The 21,004-nt window shown below is 36.8% G+C and overlaps 1 protein-coding gene and 1 pseudogene across 1 annotated transcript; both read right to left on the reverse strand.

The window, feature by feature from the left end:
• Positions 1-7,780: 7,780 nt before the first annotated feature.
• Positions 7,781-10,536, reverse strand: LOC149019249 (nuclear transcription factor Y subunit B-1 pseudogene; annotated as a pseudogene).
• Positions 10,537-15,301: 4,765 nt separating this feature from the next.
• WEE1 (WEE1-like kinase) lies at positions 15,302-20,421 on the reverse strand. Its single transcript, XM_089153287.1, has 10 exons — positions 20,043-20,421; positions 19,878-19,938; positions 19,708-19,774; positions 18,582-18,848; positions 17,799-17,866; positions 17,576-17,685; positions 17,464-17,504; positions 17,232-17,380; positions 16,587-16,940; positions 15,302-15,990 (listed from the first exon to the last, which is right to left on the reverse strand). The coding sequence occupies exons 1-10, from the start codon at positions 20,306-20,308 to the stop codon at positions 15,892-15,894; spliced, it is 1,482 nt and encodes a 493-aa protein (XP_089009413.1). The 5' UTR covers positions 20,309-20,421; the 3' UTR covers positions 15,302-15,891.
• Between the last annotated feature and the right edge of the window lie 583 nt (positions 20,422-21,004).

Consider the following 21,004-nt stretch of genomic DNA (forward strand, 5'->3'; position numbering starts at 1 on the left):
TTCCTTAGAGGTTGCTTTGGTGATAGAGGTCGAGGTTGTTATTAATTTTGCTTCATGCATATTGGTCCTTTGCAAAAGATTTGAAGAATATTTTCACTGGTAAAGATATAAACCGTGAGATGAGTGAGTGACATCGACCCCTAAAAAGTAGTTTAAGTCACCGAGATCATTGATGGCAAATTCCTTGTCAATGGCTATAATGACATAATTAACCTCGGAAGAACTAAATCCAGTAAGGACAATGTCGTCCACATCTACAAGAAGATAGATTGTTTGATATTTTAAGTATGAAAATATAGTTGGCAATTACATCGGACCAATTTCTGCGAGACAGTGTTTTAAGAGAAAATATTAGAATGGATAAGCAAAATATATTTTTATTTCACATTAACTAATTAGCATCTTGTGCTTTGTATCATGTCTTTGGCATTAAAGAGTATTTTCTATTTGTATCACATGTTTCTAATGAAACAGTGGTTTTTTTGTCTTTTTACTGGTGTCTCCCTTAAGTGGGGGTAAAACTTGAGACACCTCCTTTAAGTGCTAAAATTATTGATTATTCACTCTTTTATTAATGGTTACTCACACTTAATAGAGTAGAGTCACCAATTTGTTAAGTAATTCAAATTTGCAACTTGAAATTATCAATTACCCTTATATAGGGTGTTATGACCAAAGTACCCTCCCATACCCATTCCCAGGTGGGTGAAGGGACACCCATCACCTTCTTTCACCTCAGATGCCGAAAATCACCCTCCACCGCCAAAACTCATGCACAACTGTTGAAAACCACCACAACCCTCCCGCTGTCAGAGACTACCACCACCCCCACCTTCCCCACTCCCTCTGTCGGGAACCACTACCCCACCTTCCCCGTTTGAACTCCTAGGTATGTATTGTAACATTGCTGATGAAGAGGGGGCAACCACAGATCGCTCATGCAAGAGAAACATGGAATCCTGTATAATATGCGTACAATTTAACTCACAATTTCTCTCACTAAAACACTTCAATTTAATCCTCCATCAATTTATATCAATCAAAACATGCAGATAAAAGTAAAAGGAAAGAAATGAACTGAAAGGAAGAAATATCCAAAGTAGTTTTAATCAAACCTCACAAAAGCATCCAACCACATGGTTTTCCTCCCAAAGTTCTTGCCTAGAGTCAGGATGTTTACCACAAATAACATGACCACTAAAGCATATATCAAATCAAGGATACTAGAGACTATGAACGACAATTAAAAAAATATCGAACCCCTAACCCTAACTTTTCTCAGAAAAGTGACAGAATCTAGATTAAAACGAGAATTTTTAATAGATCTTCATAAGTATTTCAAAGGGAGAAGGTGGGGGTGGAGGCCACCAGCAAGGGGAGGGGTAAAAGAGGGGGCAGTGGTTTCTGGTGGTGGTAGCTTTGTAGTGATTTTCGGCGGATAAAGAAGCAAGGAGATGGATGAAGGGATTCTTCAGAGTTGGTATGGGAGGATAATTTGGTCATAAAATCCTACATAAGGGTAATTTGATAATTTCAAGTTGCAAATTTGAATTACTTAATAAATTGGTGACTCACTCTGTAAAGTGTGAATAACCAGTAATAAAAGAGTGAGCCACCAGTAAAAAAACTCCTTTTTTTTTTTTTTTATTTTATTTAATACTTTGGTAATGGAAGAAACAATAGTAAAGAGTTTGGTTTAGGAAAATAGGCAAGTAATCAGCCAAGTTTTTTGTATATTTATTAGCCCATAACTGGATACTTGTTAATGCAGGCCCAAGCCCATCAAATCTATCAAGCTCATTTTACCATTTGGACCAAGTTTAAGAAGGAACCATGTACCAAGTTGTCACACCACTTTTCCACCCAACAATCTAACCCTACTTAAAATAAGTGTATTACACTAGCGGGTGGGTTCCTAACCAAATCTTTTTATCATCTCCATGCAAATACTTCATCTTATTGGCATTAAATTGGGTCTTATATGAATTGGAATCCTCTACCCTTGATGGTTGATGATAACCTTGCCTTGATGCTCCATCGGTTACACATTTAGGAGAGGGACCTACCTCTCAACACTAACAAGGTAGACCTCTTCCTCCACCACCACCCCAGGTCTAAATGTATGGTGGTGGGACGGGAGGTCAATTATCTTCCTAACCCGCTTTAACCCATAGTTTCAGGACCACAGACCCGGAACTCGAGTCGGTGACAACTATGGGTCATTCAAGTCAAGCCCAAAGGTTCAAAGATGGACCCAATGCTAGTTGATGGCCCTAGTGATGACTCGACACCTCTCCTAGAATTTAAGAGGAGAGAGAAGGTTAGTCACAATTGAATTTAAAGAAGATATTAGCACGTCCAAAAACTGATGATAGAATCCAAATGATGAGGTAAAGATACCCAAACATAATTATTTGAAAAACCTTTCTTTTAAGACAAGAACCAAAATCGGACCTTAGTTGACCCCTCAACCAAGGGCCGGTCGATCGGACCGGTTGATCGGTCTGGATTGACCGCCCATCCCCAGTTTGGGGGCAGTTTCGGAAAAACATTATTAAAACCCTATTTTAAGCCTCTATTCACCTTTACACGCATTTTCTAATGCTAGAGTGGGGTTGAAGCTTGGGGAGGAGGGAGAAACCAAAGAGAATCTTGGATTCCATCCACATGAAGATGCGTTGAGACTCGGATCGTCGCAAGAACATTGAGAAAGGTGGGTGTTCTTCAACCTCTCTTCTCTCAACCTAAGTTTGTGATGTTTCTTTCACAATAAATATTATATTTTGGTAGACGGAGCATATTTAATGTGTTAAATGCTTGCAATTAGTTCTATTCATGTCCCCTGTAGTTTGGATGTTGTTTGTGCGATTTGTTGCAAACGATTTCACATTTTGACTCTCAAGAGACGCTGCAGGCACTTGCAAGAGCCAAATTGGGGCTTTTCGATTGAGACCAAATTGGGACAAATTGTTAATACCTTTAAGACCCTACTGTTAATTAGGAGTTCCTAAAGTCTCATTACGATTCGACTTCAAATCAAAGGCGAAATATTAATTTTTTCTGAAACTAGGTTGAGAATAAAGGGTTTGAGACTAGTTAGCAGTTTGGGTTCGAGAAGCTGATTATGGACCTCTTTTGAAATCCAATTGGTTCCCAAGTTAATATCTACTATTTATCTTATGATTATGAATATTTTGAGTATAATCACCGATTCTTGGTGTGAAAATTGGGACTTTGGAGAACGAAACCCAAAGAGATTCGGCCAAGGGGATGGAGGAAACCCTAGATTCGGCCAAACTGGGAAAAGAAACCCTCAAGGGAGTCATGGAGGGGGTGGGTTCAATGGATGGTGTGAGGGAGTAGTTTTAACAGGGGAAAACCTGGTAGGAGGATTCGATCTTGGTGGGGCCATCAAAAGAGGAGGGAGGCCTAAAAATTGAGGGAGTTTGTTGTGGGGGGGGGGGCTTACCACAATGGCAAGGAAAGAAAAATGGCATTCATCAAACACAACACGACGTGAAATAATAATTTTTCCAATATTAGGATCAAACACTTATATTCACGATGATGTGAGCTATATCCCATGAAAACATGCACCATATGTAGACCAAAATTCCAGCTTATGCTTATTGTATAGACATAAGAAAGCATAACATGCACAACAAAATTTGGCTAGGAGTCATAATCAGGCATCACTTTGAACAATTTAAATAGTTGAGAAACACTTTTCAGAGTTTTTGAGGGCAACCGATTTATTAAAAACACAACAACAACAACAATAAGCCTTGTCCCAACTAAATGGGGTCGGCTACATGGATTCTTGCCCTCCAATCAATTCTGTTCGAGGCCATGCTAGATACACTCACCACTTCTCCTAAGGTTATCTTAGGTCTACCCCTAGCTCTTCTAGTTCCTTCAATTTGGATTATATCACTTCTCCGTACAGGGACATTTATAGGTCTCCGTTAAACACAATTGTCTCAAAAGCATGAACCCGAAATCTTCTAGGGCAAGAAAAGTGTGCCAAAATAAATAAACCAGTCTCTACAATATGTCGATGATGATGTTCAAGAGCCCCATTTTGTTCATGGGTATGGAGCCAAGAAAGTCAATGATTAATTCCAAATTCTTGGAGAAAAGTAGATACAATTGCATACTCCTCCCCAATGACTATGGAAACACTTAATGTTGCCATGAAAATAAGTTCTTAACGAGCAACTTGAACTTTTTAAAATGCTAACTACTTCAGATTTTAAAATCATAGGGTAAAACCATATAACTTGCTAAAATCATCCACAAAGATAAAAAAGTACCAATCATCATCAATAGACTCAACTAGGGAGGGTCCCCGTATATTTGAAACTCAAATCTAAGTGTCCATAAAAAATAGAGTTGGATGAATAGAAGAGAAGCTTATAGCCTTTTCCTTTTTGACAAGCATCATAAAGAAAATTGAAACTTTTAGAAGTAACAGGCAAAATCAAAATTTGAAATTAAAATTTTAACAACTTTGATGACAAGATCCCCAAACACAAATGCCAACTAGAAACAAGAGTGTGTTCACCAACTAACTCTTGGGGAGAAGAGGAATTTCCCAAGCGAGGTTGATAAAGACCATCCTTCATGCAGCCCTGAAGAAAACATCTCCCCACCATACAATCCTTCACATACAAGACATCAAGTTGAAACTCAAACATAGCATTATATCCCTTGTGAATTGTGATACCAATAATAAATTCTTGCATTTAGAGGGCATATGAATAATCAAATTCAGATATACTAGAGAAGAAGTCAAACGAAAGAGATGTTACTGATGTTACTAATAGGTAGCCTAGCACCATTCCCAACATGAACATGATGTGATCCAGTGTAGGATTGAGTATTGAGTGACATGCAGCTTCTCAAAAGCATTGGTAATATGGTGTGTCGATCCTTTAGGGTACCAATTTCCGTCTAATTGAAGCACTAGAAATTTCATAAATATTCACAAAAGGAGGTGTGCTTGGTGTACCTTGATATGCATGATTGAAGCATTGATAATAGTCATTGGCTTTGTGTATAGGACGATCATAAATCTGACAAAAAAAATGGTATTCATGTCCTCTAGGATGAGATGAGGGTGACTAAGATGACTGAGAAGGACAAGTAAGACTGAAATATCAAAGAAAAGGTTTGTCTCTTTGATTGAAACACCACCCCCTATGGGCTTTTTTGGAGGTTGCATTCTCTGAGGATGAGTGATGGCCAGATTGGCCACAAGCTGAGATAGGGGTTCAATTTGCAGACCAAACCGCATCGGCCCGTTATAGCCCTAACCGACTCAAACCCGAACCTTAATGGGATGTGTTTGGGCTAAGGGTGGCAGAGCCCGCACCAACCCAAACCCAAACCGCAACCCGTTATAACCCTTTTTATAGTTTTATATTAAATATTGTTTAAATTATTATATTACCACTAGGTAGTTGGTATAGACTATTAGAAAAATTGAACATAAATTCAAAGATCAAGTAATCATTCTACTACTTGTAAGGGACAATTAGGTAGATTAAGTATGAATGTACCAAGTTTGTTTAAATTAAGTAAATATTTATCAAGTATGAGAATGTTGGTTAAGTATGATTATATTTATTCAGAGGTATTTCTTTTGCATATCAATAAAATACCAACCCAAAAAAGAGATGGATTTCATAGAAGGAAAACAAAAATTAACATTCTCACAAAACAAGAACCCAATGTCAAGACAATCAATCATAGCACAAGTTAGAATTTAAAAGGGTTTTTGGTTTGAAGATTTGTGTTAGGACTATGCGGTGGAGCCTAAGGAATGGGCTTGTAGTTTCTATGTTATTACTTTCTATTTGAGTTCTTAATTTATATAATGTGGGTGGGATTTCTACAACATGGAATGACTTTTCATTTTTTAATGGAAATTGATCAATAGCAATTTTGTTTTCCATAGAATTTTGGCTCTTGTTGCAGGATGCTCGACTATTTCTTTTTATTCTTTTTCTTGTATATCATAAATTATTAACCTAAACCGTTAGTCAACCCAAGTATAGACCATTAGCCCAGGCCGTTAGTTAGCCCGAACCCATACCGCACCAAACCAAAACCGTTATTTTGCTAACGGGCCATGTTTGGGCTCTGTGTTTTTAAGCCCGAAACCGTTAAACCTAGTCCAAAACCGCACCGTTGACATCCCTAGCTAAGATATATTAGCATTTGAGAGTTCAACTTTTAAATAGACTTCTTGAGTTAACAACATATCTCGTAATTCACCATAGGTGATGGTGGAACCACGAGTTGTAACGGCGGTCACAAATAGAGAATATTCAACTCCCAAACCATTCAAGACATGAAGGCACAATTCTTCATCATTGATGGTTTTTACCGCAACTGCAAGTTGGTCAGAAATAGTCTTGATTCAAAGGATGCAGTCATGAATACTACTATTAACTTTTAACATTTTGAATTTGAAGGCAAAGTTGCATAATACGAGTAGTAGAAGAAGCTAAATAGATATGCTCGAGTTGCAACTAGACATCACCAAAAGTGGTGCACCCAACAATCTAGGCATGAAATGATTCTGTTAGGGAAGCGTTGAGCCAACACATCAATAATTTATCTTAGTTATTCCGTCTCTGATATTTAGGATTTGCAATGGTACCATCGGAGGGGGACACAAGGATGGCAGCGGGTGGGCAAAGAGAGGATCAATCCACAATGTCATAGAGTTCATACACATTGAGACAAGGCATAATTTGAGATCTCAATGGAAGGTAGTTTGTTTCAGCCAACTTGATAGGGAAAAAACCATTTAGGGAGGGAAACGATTGGGAGGGAACCTAGAGCTCTAATACTATATTGGATGCCATGTGTGGCTCAAGAGAGAAAGATAGAGAGAGTGAGGCAGCGATTACGTGGTTTGGTTGTACTGTGCAACCTACATCCACAAAGATAATGATTATTCGTGGTTCTGATACCTCTCATATAAATTAGTTAGAGACTCTTGCAGTCTAGTGGAGTTCTATTTACACAAGTAAGGTTAGAACTCTGAAGATGTTTTGGTTGTTGAGATGAGATAGAACTCTGAAGATACTTTGGTTGTTTAGATAATGTAGAACCCTAGAGATCCTTGTGTGTTTGAGATAATGTAAAACTTCGAAGATCCAACTGTGTTTGAGATAATGCAAAATTCTAAAGATCCTCTGCGTTTGAGATAAAGCATAACTCTGGAGATTGTCTTCTATTGGAGATAAGGGTTTGGCCAGGGTTGTTGTGTGACCATGTGTTTTGCCAAAAATGCCCTTGATGGCCAATGATGATATGGCGGCTAAGCAATCCTGGGTTCGGACAGGGTTGTTTGTGAATTGCTAGAAATATCCCTACAGCCACGAAGAGTAGGTAAGACTACCAACTCCAAAGGACGACCCATTAGTATTGTAATTTCTCAAAGTTACTATTTCTCCTATCATTGCCCTACATTACTTTTATTTCCTTATATTTTCTATATCCATTCTATTTCTCCCAAGACAAACTTCCCAAAGTTGTATTTCAATATTCATCTTTGAGAGAGAGAGAGAGAGAGAACCTGTTAGACTCATAATCAAGAAACCTACTTAGAGGGAGACTTAGTAGGCATCAAAATTTTGGTGAGGAAGACATCAAATCAGATTCTATGCAATCTACAGTCTTGCTAGTGTCTCCTCTCTCATTTATCAATGTCTTTACCAAAAGCAATTTCTTGGTATAGATCTGGAAAAGAGACTTGGATCTTAGTTCTTGAGTGCCTACGGTTAATTTTCTCACATAAGCTTAATTTTGATGCATTATATATGAAGAAAGTTCATCTACTCATGATACATAGATTTTTCTAGTACACATGGTAAGAAAGTTCTGTTTACCATCGTGCGCGCACAGAGCATTGTTGCCTTTTGGCATGTGTTTTAGGGTAAAAATTGACATGTTGTGCACTGGATCAAGCTGCTAGATCACATATTAAGCTCCCCAGCCACATGCATTCTGAGTTAAAAGTTCCTGACATTATTAAGCAAAGGGCTTCAATTAACATGAATATATCTCATACCAGAGACCATTTCCGTGGTCTCTAGATGAAGACAGTAGTACTACAACCATCTTTAATCGGGCCGTGTTCAGATAAAAGTTTAGAGAAAAGAGAAGCACCTTCCAATAAGAGGACTTGCAGGTACTGTACTCTGGTGATTTCAAGGTATTCTTTGCTTATTGTATACAAATGAGTCTTATTTCCTTGTACCATCTTCCCAGTGGATGAGGTGCATTGGCTCCTGTGGTTTCCATCACTTTCTGTTCCCTTTGAAAATTAAAATACTCTACTGAAGAAGTACCTTGATTGATCAAAAACTAGCATGGATCGAAAGAGACAAAGGACTTCATTGTGGAGGCCACAACAACAACACATACCGAGAAAGATCAATGTGCATGCCCCTGAAATGGTCCCCTCCCAACCTTGAACAGAAACTCAAACTGTACACAGAAGAGAGAGAACCCTGAATCCCTAATTCTTTTGCATATTTCCTTTACAGAACTTCCAATAAGCTCAACATTCCACTCATCCTCACCAGTGGGAAGATTACCCAATCCATTTGAATATTGTAAATGTCAACAAGCCCGAGATTGGAGGAGATTCAACACGGCAAATCAGGTAGTGTTGAGCCCCTAAGTAGTGGTCCCAGATTCTAGGGTTACAGGAAACGCAAACCCTAAACCCAGATGTAACTTTTGTCAACTATGACTGACCTTGCACAAATGAGCATGTTTGGTCATTGGTGCGAGTGATCCATAAGCTGGTTCAACTTCTAGTGTAAACCACTCCTTTGATTAGCCCCACAAGGACAAATGAAGAGGATGAATTTAAAGGCGAATATATGAGACACAACCAATAACAGTTGAAGAAATACCTTTACTTTGAATGTTGAACTGCATGAACATTTATAAACCACATGGAAGAAGAATAGATGAAAAGAAAGGAAAAAGACAAGAAAGAAAAGACTGTTTTTGATAATACTGTGAAGCAAACAAACTTTTGCTTCAACAACAGGAAATGCTCAAGCACTACTGTGATATCTTACATATGAACTGCAAGCATCTTGTGCCTAGCTAGCAAATGACAAAAACTAGAATATATAATTGGTGTGACAGCAGTTCATTTGTACGGATGATTGGTGGTCCTAATTTTCAATAGGGTTGAATGAAACCCTAATTATCTAGTACATACACCACTTACTAATCATATTAGATCTAAACTGAAAATTCGTTTCAAGGGCTTCGAATTTCTGAATCTTGTAATCCAAGATTTTGCTCAGGTATATGAACTATGGCTGAGGTTTGAATTGTAAAACACTTCATCTCCAACCTTCAAACTTAAATCAACAACAAAAATTGAGTTTCAAAAAAAAAACTAATGGAACTCGCAGATTACTGTGTATAACTCATAAACTAGCTAGGTCATCAAAAGCTTAATTGAAAACCCTTTCATACTCTTAATTAATCTGCTGATATCAGCAAAGAAACAACTGCAATTGGTTTATCCTTGAACAGAACTCCCTCAATTTTGAAACAAGATTTGATTAAGGAAGAGAAGAAAGTACAGAGATTAGCTCTGAAAGTAAATCAGGCCTAATCTTCAAGCTCATAACTAGCTAGCAGCAAATCTCAAGAATATATCAAAACAAACATCTACATAATTAATCTTATATAGATAATAACAACCTTACGAAAAACCATGATCAAATTTGATTCCAGGAAGTTAAAATGGCCTAGACATAGAACCATTAGTCTTGTCAAACACATTGAACTTAAGAGGGGTAGAACCCAAAGTTTGTTTCCTGGATTGATCAGTCATTAAGATGTTGGGTGCATCTTTGTCTTCTATATTGCCAGCCTTGTTCTGATTAGCCTTCTCACCTTCTAATTCTCTATATCTATGCAAATACCTTTTTAGGGGTTCGGCATAGTCGTCGAACCCTAGCGTGCCGAGAGCCCAACAAATGTCATCTCCATTAACGGTCTTTCGCTTCTCCTTGTGACACTTGTCAGATGCTTCACCAGTAACAAAACTTATGAACTCAGAAACACATTCTTGCATGGTTTCTTTTGCTTCTTTTGAGATCTTCGCGTTAGGTGGAAGGATTTGCTTCATTATCCGGCCAACGTTCGCGATTGGAAGCAGGCGATCTTGCTCCTTGATGCAACCATCATCCCCAGAGTTGTTGCTTGCAGAGGCACCAGTTCCACCATCACCCATATTATCACCCATCTCTCCTTGAACAAAGATCAAATTTCGATCCTTGTTTCAAACACAGACACGTTGGCCCCTTCTTCCTTCTGCCTCTAACTCACTCTATATAAAGATTACTACATTGAGCTTGCTTGTAGCTTGTACTCACCTGGGTATATATGTACATATATACACATGAGTGTATTTTCTCAAGTATGTGGTAAAGGGCTTTGGATATATACAGTAACTGTACTGATGATGATCTCAGAGACCTTTACTTCATATTCCAAGCTAGCAATATTTCGTGATGCCAACATGGTTGCCATTGCTTGGATCTTGGTGGGTCACTCACTAGCTCTAGCTATGCTGTGACAGAGAAAGACCTAAGAGGTACAAAGCTTTCACCATCAAAAGCATCCCCTAAAGATAAAGACTTGATTTACAGTTCATCATCAACTGGTCCCCCTCTTTCCCTACCTCTCCTTCTACATATCCAACTCAAAAATCTCAACCAATACAGAAACACACACTCTCTTCCCCCTCTCTCTCTCTCTTCTCTCACACACACTCTAATCTAATCAGCTCCTCCTTAATCTTATCAATGCTTCCATTAGGTCTTCTCTTTAAATATATATGTGTTCAAACAATGTTAAATTAAAGGAGTGAATGCTGTAGAAGCACGTGTGCATGTGAAACTGGGGATCCATCCAAACAATACCTTAAAAAACTACTAAATTTAGCAAACAAGGACATAAGCTTTGGATTAAGTATTACTTGGCTAGCTTTTGTTTAAAAGGAGAGCCTTCCAATCAAACCACATACCTAAAATGGGGAGATGTGATCACTAAGTACAAAAACTAAACCATTTTTCCTTCCTAATCAACTTGAGATTTGATTTGGAAATTTTGTGATGGCATCCCCGGATATCAGGGGTTCGTCGTAAATTATGAAAATCTAAATCCTACTTGATTATTAATAAACCTAACGCCTAAAACTAGCTTTCTTGCTTGTTTTCTCTCTAAATCTTATGTTAGGTGTCAGCATATGGATGATAATTACATGCCCTCATAGGCTTAATTAATTATTCTCCATTGTGGGCTTGTGGCTTCTTTACTATGAACATATACTGTTTGAGAAGCACATCATTCTCTGAGACAGGAGTACTGTTGAACCCTAATCCCACTTGAACACCTCATACTTAATTTGCATCTTATTGTAAAATTAATTGAATCTATCACTTTCACAAGTTAAAATTAAATCATCTTACTTAAAAGTATTCGTCACACTGATGTAGGAAAGCCGTAATCGGATGCTTCTGGGTGTTGAAACAAAGATTAGAATCCCAAAAGTCGACGAAACACATGATGTTGACAAGGATAGCTTGAAGAACTTATTCGATTTGGGGACACAATGAAATGACCTTGTAACTTAAATGGGATTTCCACTTCTTGTTATATTATTATTATTAATCCCTTCATTGCTAGAATCTGTTAGCTGGAAGAGGCTATATCTATCCAAGTTAATATCTACATCACCCTTAGATTTACACATTCAAGTACATAGTTAAGATTATGAGTTCTGCAACTATAGAGAGCCTCAAGCATTGCTCTTCATCTTCTGCCACAGAAGAAACCAAGAGCCAAAACACCGATCCTCGAATCAAAGACAGAAAAATTCAGGAAAGAGATAGAGAGACAAACTAACAGAAGGCCAAAAAAAAAAGTTCCAATCATCACAATTTAAAGTGGTGTTTAGCGGCGCTGCATGACTAGGTTAGTGACTATAACACAAGATTCTTCTTTTGCTTGTTCTTCGAAAAAACTTGCTTTGTTTAGGAACAAATCCCATCTCACTTTTATTTTTAAAAAAAAAAGAAGAAGAAGAATGAAAAAAATATATAAAAGGTGATCTACATATATCGATGTTTTGAAGGTAAAGGGGTTCAAGAGAAAGATCACTTTCGTAGTTATCCAAACCAACAAATCATCTGACTTCAACTTTAGATTTCTAGCCCAAGTTTTTAATGATTGTTGAGCAACGTCATGTTTAAGCATCGCATCAATTCCACTGTGAGTATTTTAGTGAAGTCAAGTAATGGAAATTAATTAACCCAATATTAAACTTCCAATTAGAGCCAAAGTAGAAGAAGAACAAACTATACAAAGGACATACTTATGGGTATAATTAATTGTTGGTTTGAAATTTGATCAAGTTATTTAAATAGAGGAGAGACTTATTCTCTTAGCATTGAGGAGCAATGAAAAGATTTTGGACATAAGAGGAAGAATTCATTTCATTTCATTTCCTTAAATTAACTAAAAACTAAGTTTACAATTTTTAATTTGTGTTTAAAAATGTTAACTAGTTCATGTAATTTATTTTATATTTTAGAAAGAGATTGTTGTCGAATCATGTATGGTTCATGCACCAATATGAAACCTATAAGAAAATACATAAAAGCATTAAAATAGGGATAAGATAGTAATTTTATATACTCTTTTGTCTGGACATAGGTAAGACCCCATGGTAATAATGTTCACCATAAAGAGGAAAAACACCTTTTTAATTGACCCATCTAAGCTAGGTTTTGGACTTTATGAAGGAATCCTTAATATTAATCTCATTTTTAAAAAATTTGACTAGTGGTCCAAGCACTTAACATTAGTGAAAGAGACGTGGAGAAAATCCTAAAAGTATGATTAAGGATCTTAATTAAGAAAATATTGGATTCTAAATCCTTCCTTCTTCTTTTTTTAAAGACCAACTCATTTTGTTTGAAAATGTATGAGGTTCTTGTTCTCTTGCTCAAGTGCACATTTGACTGACCTACAAATGTTTGAGTTCTAAAAAATTAGAACTATTAGGGTTTGGACCAATGCCCCAAAAAATCTATTTGAAAAGATTAGATTCACTCTTAGTGCTTTTATTATGTCACATTCTTATTTTTATTTTTTTCTTAGCCCACATAGTAAGTAGGTCTCATTGTTTCAGGAGAATTAAAGTCTTCAACTACTTTGGATTCTTCTGAATTTTTTATCTATTAATCAACCTTCATAAATTGAATGTTTTCATTAGAAGTGTTTCTTTTTTAAGATTAACATTTGTTTTGGTTAATTTAAGATGTCATTAGTATGTATTTAATAAAATTTTAAATAAATTTTTCGATATATAATATTTTCTTTTAGAGCATAAAACAGACTATGAAGTAGAAAAAGAACCTTTAGTAAGAAAATTAGAATAAAAAGAAGGTTATCCAATTTGCTACAGTAGCATATGCTGTCATCCATGTGTCTCTCTTTCATTTCTTATATAAAATGACCTTAATGTTGCATTCTTTTGGTTCACTCATTGTGTCGTTTGTTAAGAAAATATCTCTACCCTAAAAATATTGGAGAGAGATCTTCGATTGGTCGTGCGACTCCTAAACCAAGGTGGGATCAATATAGCATTTTCTATTTCATAGAAGGTGGTGGTCATTTTATACGCTTTTATGTTTAGACAAGTAGATTTATAAAAAGAAAACCGAGCATAATCAACTGTTATAAAAACAAAAATACCAAAAAAGAGAAAATACAACACCTTCGACAATGCGACCAAATGGGCAAACCAGCCTCTAAAAAACTATGAACAAAATGGATATCTAGACAGATCAAAATATCCTTTATGGCTTATATCTTCTTAAGATCTTGTAAAATCTTCTTCCACCCTCTTTTGGATAAAGGCTTTTTTTTTTTTTTTTTGAGTAATTTTTCCAGTTAGCTCTTGAGAAGATTTGAGTAATTCAACTTTCTATTTGGATCAAAATCTTCCTTTTAACTTTAAAGCAGATCTTCTTCAAAGATTCAGTTGGGCTACCAGTTCTTCAAATGTGATCTTCCTTCATTTTTGTCTAAGTAGATTCTTTGGGACCCATGTAATATTTAGGTTTAAAAAGAGAATTTTGTTGCTTAAATCTCCAAGATCTTGGAAGATTTTTTTTTTTAAGACAAGGTCAATGGGTTATATGCCTTAAACCTTTATGCCTTCTTAGATTTCTTGCTGGCCATATGTTGTAAGGAATAATCACAAAAACCAGATTTCCATGCACCTTAAAAAGTTAGATTGTGCTAGAATTTCTTTTATCTTGGAGAAAGTAAATTTTACTCCAACAAAAAGAAAGAAGTAAACAAATTACAATTGGAAGAACATTCTTGTGTCTTTTCAGGTAAAGGTCAAAAAGGTAGCTGGGAATTTAGATGAATTTCTTGACTTGACTAAGCAATCCAACAAGGATATCCGCACATCCATTTGATTCTCTAACATTTTGGGTAAATTTGCTACTTCAAAAGCTATTGCAAAGTTCATAGATAGTCGCAACAAGACACAAAATATGCTCAAAGAGGTCCAAAGAGGTTGAAACATTGTTGTCATCATTGGGCCACACTTCTGTGAGTCAAATCAAATAATACATGGATGTTGCATCACTTATGTAAAGTGCTTGAAACCATTTTCTCTTCTTTTTTTTGGGAGGGTTTCATCATCAAGTCAGTCACAAGGATTAAAAGCTAGGTTCAAGTAATGGAAAGGGGGAAACAGTGTAGAAGAATGAAGACTCAAACTTAAACATTGTTGATCTTACTGTCTTTGCATAAGAAGTTACTATCACTATATTAGAAATACTTCCACAAATACTTGAAATTAAATCATATACAAGCTGATTTAGGCAGGTTTTGGTACCTATTGTGAGCTTGGAAAAGAAGAAATCCACCCCAGAAGGTGCCAAGAACAAAGAGATTGATCCTAATCCCTTTAGTTCTTCACTTCTTCCATCTTCACCCATCCACCTCCAAGAGCCAACGCAAAAGAAAGTGGACAGGTTAGTTGTTATCTTTATCACTGACCACAAAAACTTGCCTAAATTTGAAAAGCTAGCAGACCTTAAAAGTAGAGCCTGACTTCCCTTATTAGGATAAGAAGGAGAAACTAGATAAATTATGGTATACAAATATGAATTATGGCCCAGCCATCCCACAAAGCACATTCTATAAATCCACATCTGCCAAATGGCATGCCAATAAATCTTCAAAATATATTTTCACAATTTCTCTTTGCTTTGTTTCTGCACTTGGGCTGAACCTTGAAACATAAGTTGAAGAGACTTAGACCTACTTATTGATCAAATTTGAACAGCACCAAACCTATCACAATTGAGATCCTGTGGAAGATAACCCTCCCCTTTTCCTTCTACCACACATCTAAAAAACAAACCTGCCTTTGAACACTAACAAGATGAAACAAACCCTCTGCTCTTGAATGTAAAGAAAGGGATATCATATCCTCATGGATGCATTAGCCCATTGTACACCTCAATTCACTAAAGGAATTGCAGCAAGACCATCAGTAATTACCATTCTTAATAACAAAATAGTCCTCCATGATTTTTTCTGTTCCTCTATATACACCCAAAAAGGGAAAATGAACCTGCACTACATGAGGGTAAGGTAGATGCAGGAATTGTTGGCACAGCTTATGTTACAAAATTGGCCATTATCATTAATCCTTTCACCAGTTCTTGATCGGCCGAAGCTGTCAACATATACATCTTCATTAACCAGGGTCCTAGAACCACCGTCAAAATGTTGGGTAACTGGAGTTTAACTGCCTCTTGTTATGCAGCGTGCCTTGTCAAAAATAGGATTTTCTACTAGTTCTTTAGCTGAAGGGCGTCGTACTGGGTCTGGGTCCACCATAATCTGATTATCAAAGCAATGAAAGTTGACAAGGATACATTATCAGAATACCAAACAAAAAGAACATATAGAAAAGTGTAGGAATGAAATCCAGTTTGTCAATCAAAAGGGACATATTGTAGTGTAGGACAGTCAGAAAAACAGAGAAATCAGCTCTGAAGTCACTAATTCAGATCACCAACGTTCCCTTCTGTTTTCATAATTTTCAACAGTTTTTAAGGATCAAGAAAAATAGGCAGGAGTGTCAAACACCATGGTTCATGGATCAAGATGCAAGTATCATAATCAGAGAAAACTTCAACCAAAGAAAAATCATAGAAAATACATGCAGTGAATGAGTGTTGGTCACCCACAAGCATATACCCAATTTGCCAATCAAAAAGGACATACAGTAGGGCGTAGGAAAGACTAAAGAGGGAAATCAGCTCTCAAGTCTTAAGTTCAGAATGCTTGCTGACCATAGTACCCATCTGTTTTTAGAATTTTCTTTAACAATTTTAACAAAGGTTCAAAAAGGGCGGGCTGACAACCACCACGGATGAAGGACCAAGATGCAAGTATCACAATCAAACAAAAATCCAACCAAAGGAGAAAGCTACCTTGAGTAAGTTCTGAAACTGAAGAGAGTGGCCCGGAAGCAGCGGGATTTTGCCCTCACGTATATTTAAAAACTGAGGCCCTGATCCTGGCAATGGGCATCCTCTGACAAGTTCATAGATGGCAGCTCCCAAGGAGAATATATCAACCTTATCAAGATGGTCATACTTCTCGTTCAAGATCTCTGGGGGCATATAACGTGCGTCACCTTCTTCAACTGGAAGGCTCCCGTCAATGAGAGTTGCACAACCAAAATCACCAAGCTTGTAAACACCATTCTTGACATAAATATTATCAGGTTTCATGTCTAAATGAACTATTCCTCGTTCATGTATGAACTGCAGTGCCTTGGCAATCTGTAGAAAAATTTTATTATGACAGGCATAGATAAAGCAAAAAGTGAAATATCATAAGATGAGAAGTTATTGAGTACAAATTGACATGCCATATACAAGATAACCAAGAGCACTAGATATATTATATATACCACATTTTGTCTGTAACACCAAAAACCCTGATGCTGGGCTGAATTTATGTGACATAATATTAGACCTCATGAAAATTAACAACAAAAAACAATGGAAAGAGGGACAAAAAAGCAGGATATATAGTATTAGAAAACAAGTAAGAGCAAAAGGCCAGCTAACCTGATGCATGGCTACCAAGACATCTCCCTCTGTAAATAGTGGAGAGTATTCACAGATGGATAGGCTGCGATCACAGAGCTCCATTTGGATGTATAGTTTCTCATTCTCAAACCAAGAATTGTAATATCCAACAATGTTTTCATGATATCCTATAAAATAGATTGGCAAGTCCAATTTAGAAATTTTCAATGTTAAAAAATTGGGAATGAGAGTAGGGAGACTCACTACGTACCTATTGCTGCAAGTGCTTGAACTTCCATCAATGCTTGCCTCCTGCAATTTCTACAGCATGAGCAACATGCTATTACAATTCACGCTTTGGAATTTAAAAAGAGGAAGCTCACCTTTCTGCATCCTGATGCAACTGCCTTATGCTATGTTTTACCGCATACATGCAACCATCAATTCTCTTCAATACCTTGAAAACATGACTGAAATTTCCATAGCCAATTTGCTGGAAAGTGAAGCATACAAATGATCAAAATATGAAGGCAAAACAATTCCAAGTGAACTAAAGATTTTGTACATATGATCCCCCTCTCAAAGTTCTGTGAATTTGGACACTACCTCAATTTCATGGAAGTCTGTACGATAACGAGAAAGCCCATCTCTACCAACAGCCGATGGGAAAAGACCTGCAAATCAAATACAATACATAAAATAAAGCTATAGTTAAACTTTTTGCCAGTTACTTTGTTTTTTTCTTGTATGACAAAAAGAGGGATAGATTCTAGGATGCATCGCAAAACAAGCAGAGTTTCCAGCAAAAAACTAGAGACATTTCTTCTTCTTTCTTCTCTTCTTCTTTTTGTTTTTTTTTTTTTTTTTTTTGGGGGCGGGTTATATGACTACAGACATTTCTAATTATCTTGGAAACAGGAGGAATAAAACTTTGTATTTTGAATATTAAGTAAAAGAAAAATGTGAATATAAAGGGACAAGCAGCCAACTGCAATGTCTGGAGTACTTCAATCAATTGTATAAATCAGGATGGTAAATATCCAGGTGATCAGAGGTCCAGAACATGTAATATATAATTACTATACCTATTGAAAGCTATGTCTTAACTTTGCAGAAGCAGGTTGGATCCCACTCAGGTGTACCCAGAAGGGGCACAATATTTTCCAATATGTCCATAGTAAAAAATAAATTCTAACCATCAAAACGATTACTCCTAAGCATCAACTGATTCAGTTTCTTCTATCACAGAAATAATGTGGGTGGATGATTATCAAACAAAAATATATTTGGCAACTATACAAGAATGTAACAAGAGAACTGCAAAGAGAAGCTAGCAACTAAGGATTTCTCTTTACTAAATCATAAAGAGATAACAGACTCAATTTATACCTGCTGATTTTGATCTTTGACTTTCTAAGGGATCTAGATGCATTTCAGAAGCTCCCTTTAAATATGGATTCCTCAAGCAAGGTGGAGGCATGACTCGACAACGCAGAGCCACCGCAGATGGTGGCACATAATTATGTTTCTTATCTGGTGGAGCTGTAAATGCCTTTTCAGTCCTGAATTCATCTGAGGAAATAGCATCTGATGCAATGTCTGTAACTTGTGGAGGACAATGCGAATCGGGATAGATTTGGTTTACATAAAAGCCATCTGAGGAAAAAGATATCCATGTCAACCATCAAGAAGAATTTGGATTCTCTAAGAATGTAATGAAGAAGCATGTGGGAGATTAATAAGAGGGGAAAAACAGAATTTACTCTCATAATTCCCAAATACCGATAACATGTAATATAAAATGAGAAAAAGCATTATCAATTAATCATAATGTGCAAGATCACAACATGCTCACAAACATGTTATACTTGAGACTTGTCCATCCAGATGTTCCAATTCGGTTTGTTGTCATTACTTAATTAGATAATTTGATATTTGGTATACTCAATGGTCTGCCACCCCGCCCCCATTATATGCCTAGCAAGATATTAGGCTTGAAAAACACTTCAAAATATCTCGACTGGTGCTGCAAGACAACTAGGACAGCTAAATGTAATCCCTCATACTTCATAACATTAGGAAACTCATATACAGGATTGAAGCTTCATCAATATAATGTCTATTATTTCTTCTTTGACAGAGTCTATGGTAACTCACTGAGTATATCCCACTGGGCGTCTGAGCGATCAAAGGAGTGAAATCTCAAGATGGACAAAACATCTAACCGAAAATGCAGAGGGCTGCAATAGCAAACTCCACATGGAACCAATTCCTGAAACTATTCCAAGCAAGCACTCTAAACCCAGTCCTACTAAAAACTTCTACTCCAACTGAGACAGTTTAATCTGACCAGAGCAGCTTAATGAGACATCCCAACCGTGCTCCACCTTGTGAGTTCGAAAGTTGCAAGAATTGAATCATCCATTAAAAGTTTCAGAATATTTTCACTAGAAGAATTCCACGAACCCTAAAATCGCAAAAACTAAAGAACCCATGCTGAAGGAAACCATCTTACCAATCCTCTGCTTTTTGCTCTTAACCGATTTTATCTTCTCCGGTGATTTGGGGCAGGGGATATTTTCCTGCGAAATCCAACAAAATATAAATTTTAGCATTAGGAATTTCAGGAATAAAACGAAAGAGAGGCTTTGTTGTTGCCATCAAGAGCACTGAAAGTGACAATACCTTATTGGCATCTAAAAGATTCGAAATTTGTTGCCCATCTGGAGTAATGTAATCAGGAGTGCTGAGCTCAACCGAATCCAATAAAACAACATCAGAAGTGAAAGATTAAGAGCATGAAAAGAGACGGAAAACCCAGTGATAGCAAGAGATGGGAAATATCATTACCAGAAGAAATCCTGGCTTAGAATGAAATCTTTATCATTCTCATCGTTGTTGAGGTCAACATCGAGGTTATCGTCATGGGAAAATGAAGAGTGGTGCTGCTGCTGCTGCTCCTTTTCTTCTTCGAGCTGTTCAGATTGGGTGACCTTCAGGAGATGGAAGCGAGAGAGGTTGGATGAAGATGGAAACAACTGATGGATTGCAAGAGTAGCACCCTCCATTCGTCCCTTTTCCTTCTTGCTGTTCCTCTTTAGGGTTTTCCTCTTCATCAGCTCCACTTCTTCACTGTCCACTCTCCTTCCACAGCACTCTTCTTTTTCCCTTCTGTCAGCCACTAACGAAGAGCCATCACCAATTTAGTATTTCGATGCCAATATGTATAAGGGGAGAGAGTGTCACTGTGTTAAAGTTCAAATTTCGCGGTTGTTCTCTCTAGAAAACTTTTCGTTTTTACAATTTTTTATTTTCGTTTTCAGAATACACCCGTCACCCGATCTGAAAATCGCAATTTACAATTTTACAACAGGGTATATTAATTAATTACCAAAAAGAAAAAAAATGTATATTTATTCCTTAATAATAAAAATACAGAAAGAAAAAAAACCAAAATAGAAAAAAATAAGGAAATGTGAGGCTCATTCTTCATAGTTCTAATGGGATTTTTTTTTTTTTGGGGGGGGTTGGAAAAGAGATTTATGCATTAATATCAAAGCCTCCGGGGAGCTTACGTATGAGATAATCAAAAAACAAGACTCAAGACAAGAAGGGGGGGAGGGGAGTTAACATGAATTGTCTGGATTTAGTGGTGGCTTTGGTAAGAACATCACAAAATTGGCCTCTCAATGGATATGATGAAACGGACATTTTGTGAAGGTAGCTAGAAGGTATAAAATATCATTCACAAGGGAACTTTCCAAGAATGATGAGTCAGTGATGTAAGGAAGGTTGTTAGGGCTTGATTATCC

This window comes from Hakea prostrata, chromosome 4 (genome assembly GCF_041222555.1).
Source record: "Hakea prostrata isolate BN-2017 chromosome 4, UWA_Hpros_2, whole genome shotgun sequence".
Taxonomy (NCBI): domain Eukaryota; kingdom Viridiplantae; phylum Streptophyta; class Magnoliopsida; order Proteales; family Proteaceae; genus Hakea; species Hakea prostrata.

What these genes read in the sequence shown, in the direction of transcription:
- WEE1 (XM_089153287.1), bottom strand. Translation starts at nt 20,308, where the DNA reads ATGAAGAGGAAAACCCTAAAGAGGAACAGCAAGAAGGAAAAGGGACGA. An exon ending in CTAAGCCAGGATTTCTTCTG is followed by an intron (nt 19,939 to 20,042) that starts GTAATGATATTT and finishes GGTTGAGCTCAG; the next exon opens with CACTCCTGATTACATTACTC. An exon ending in CAGACTTCCATGAAATTGAG is followed by an intron (nt 17,686 to 17,798) that starts GTAGTGTCCAAA and finishes TTCACTTTCCAG; the next exon opens with CAAATTGGCTATGGAAATTT.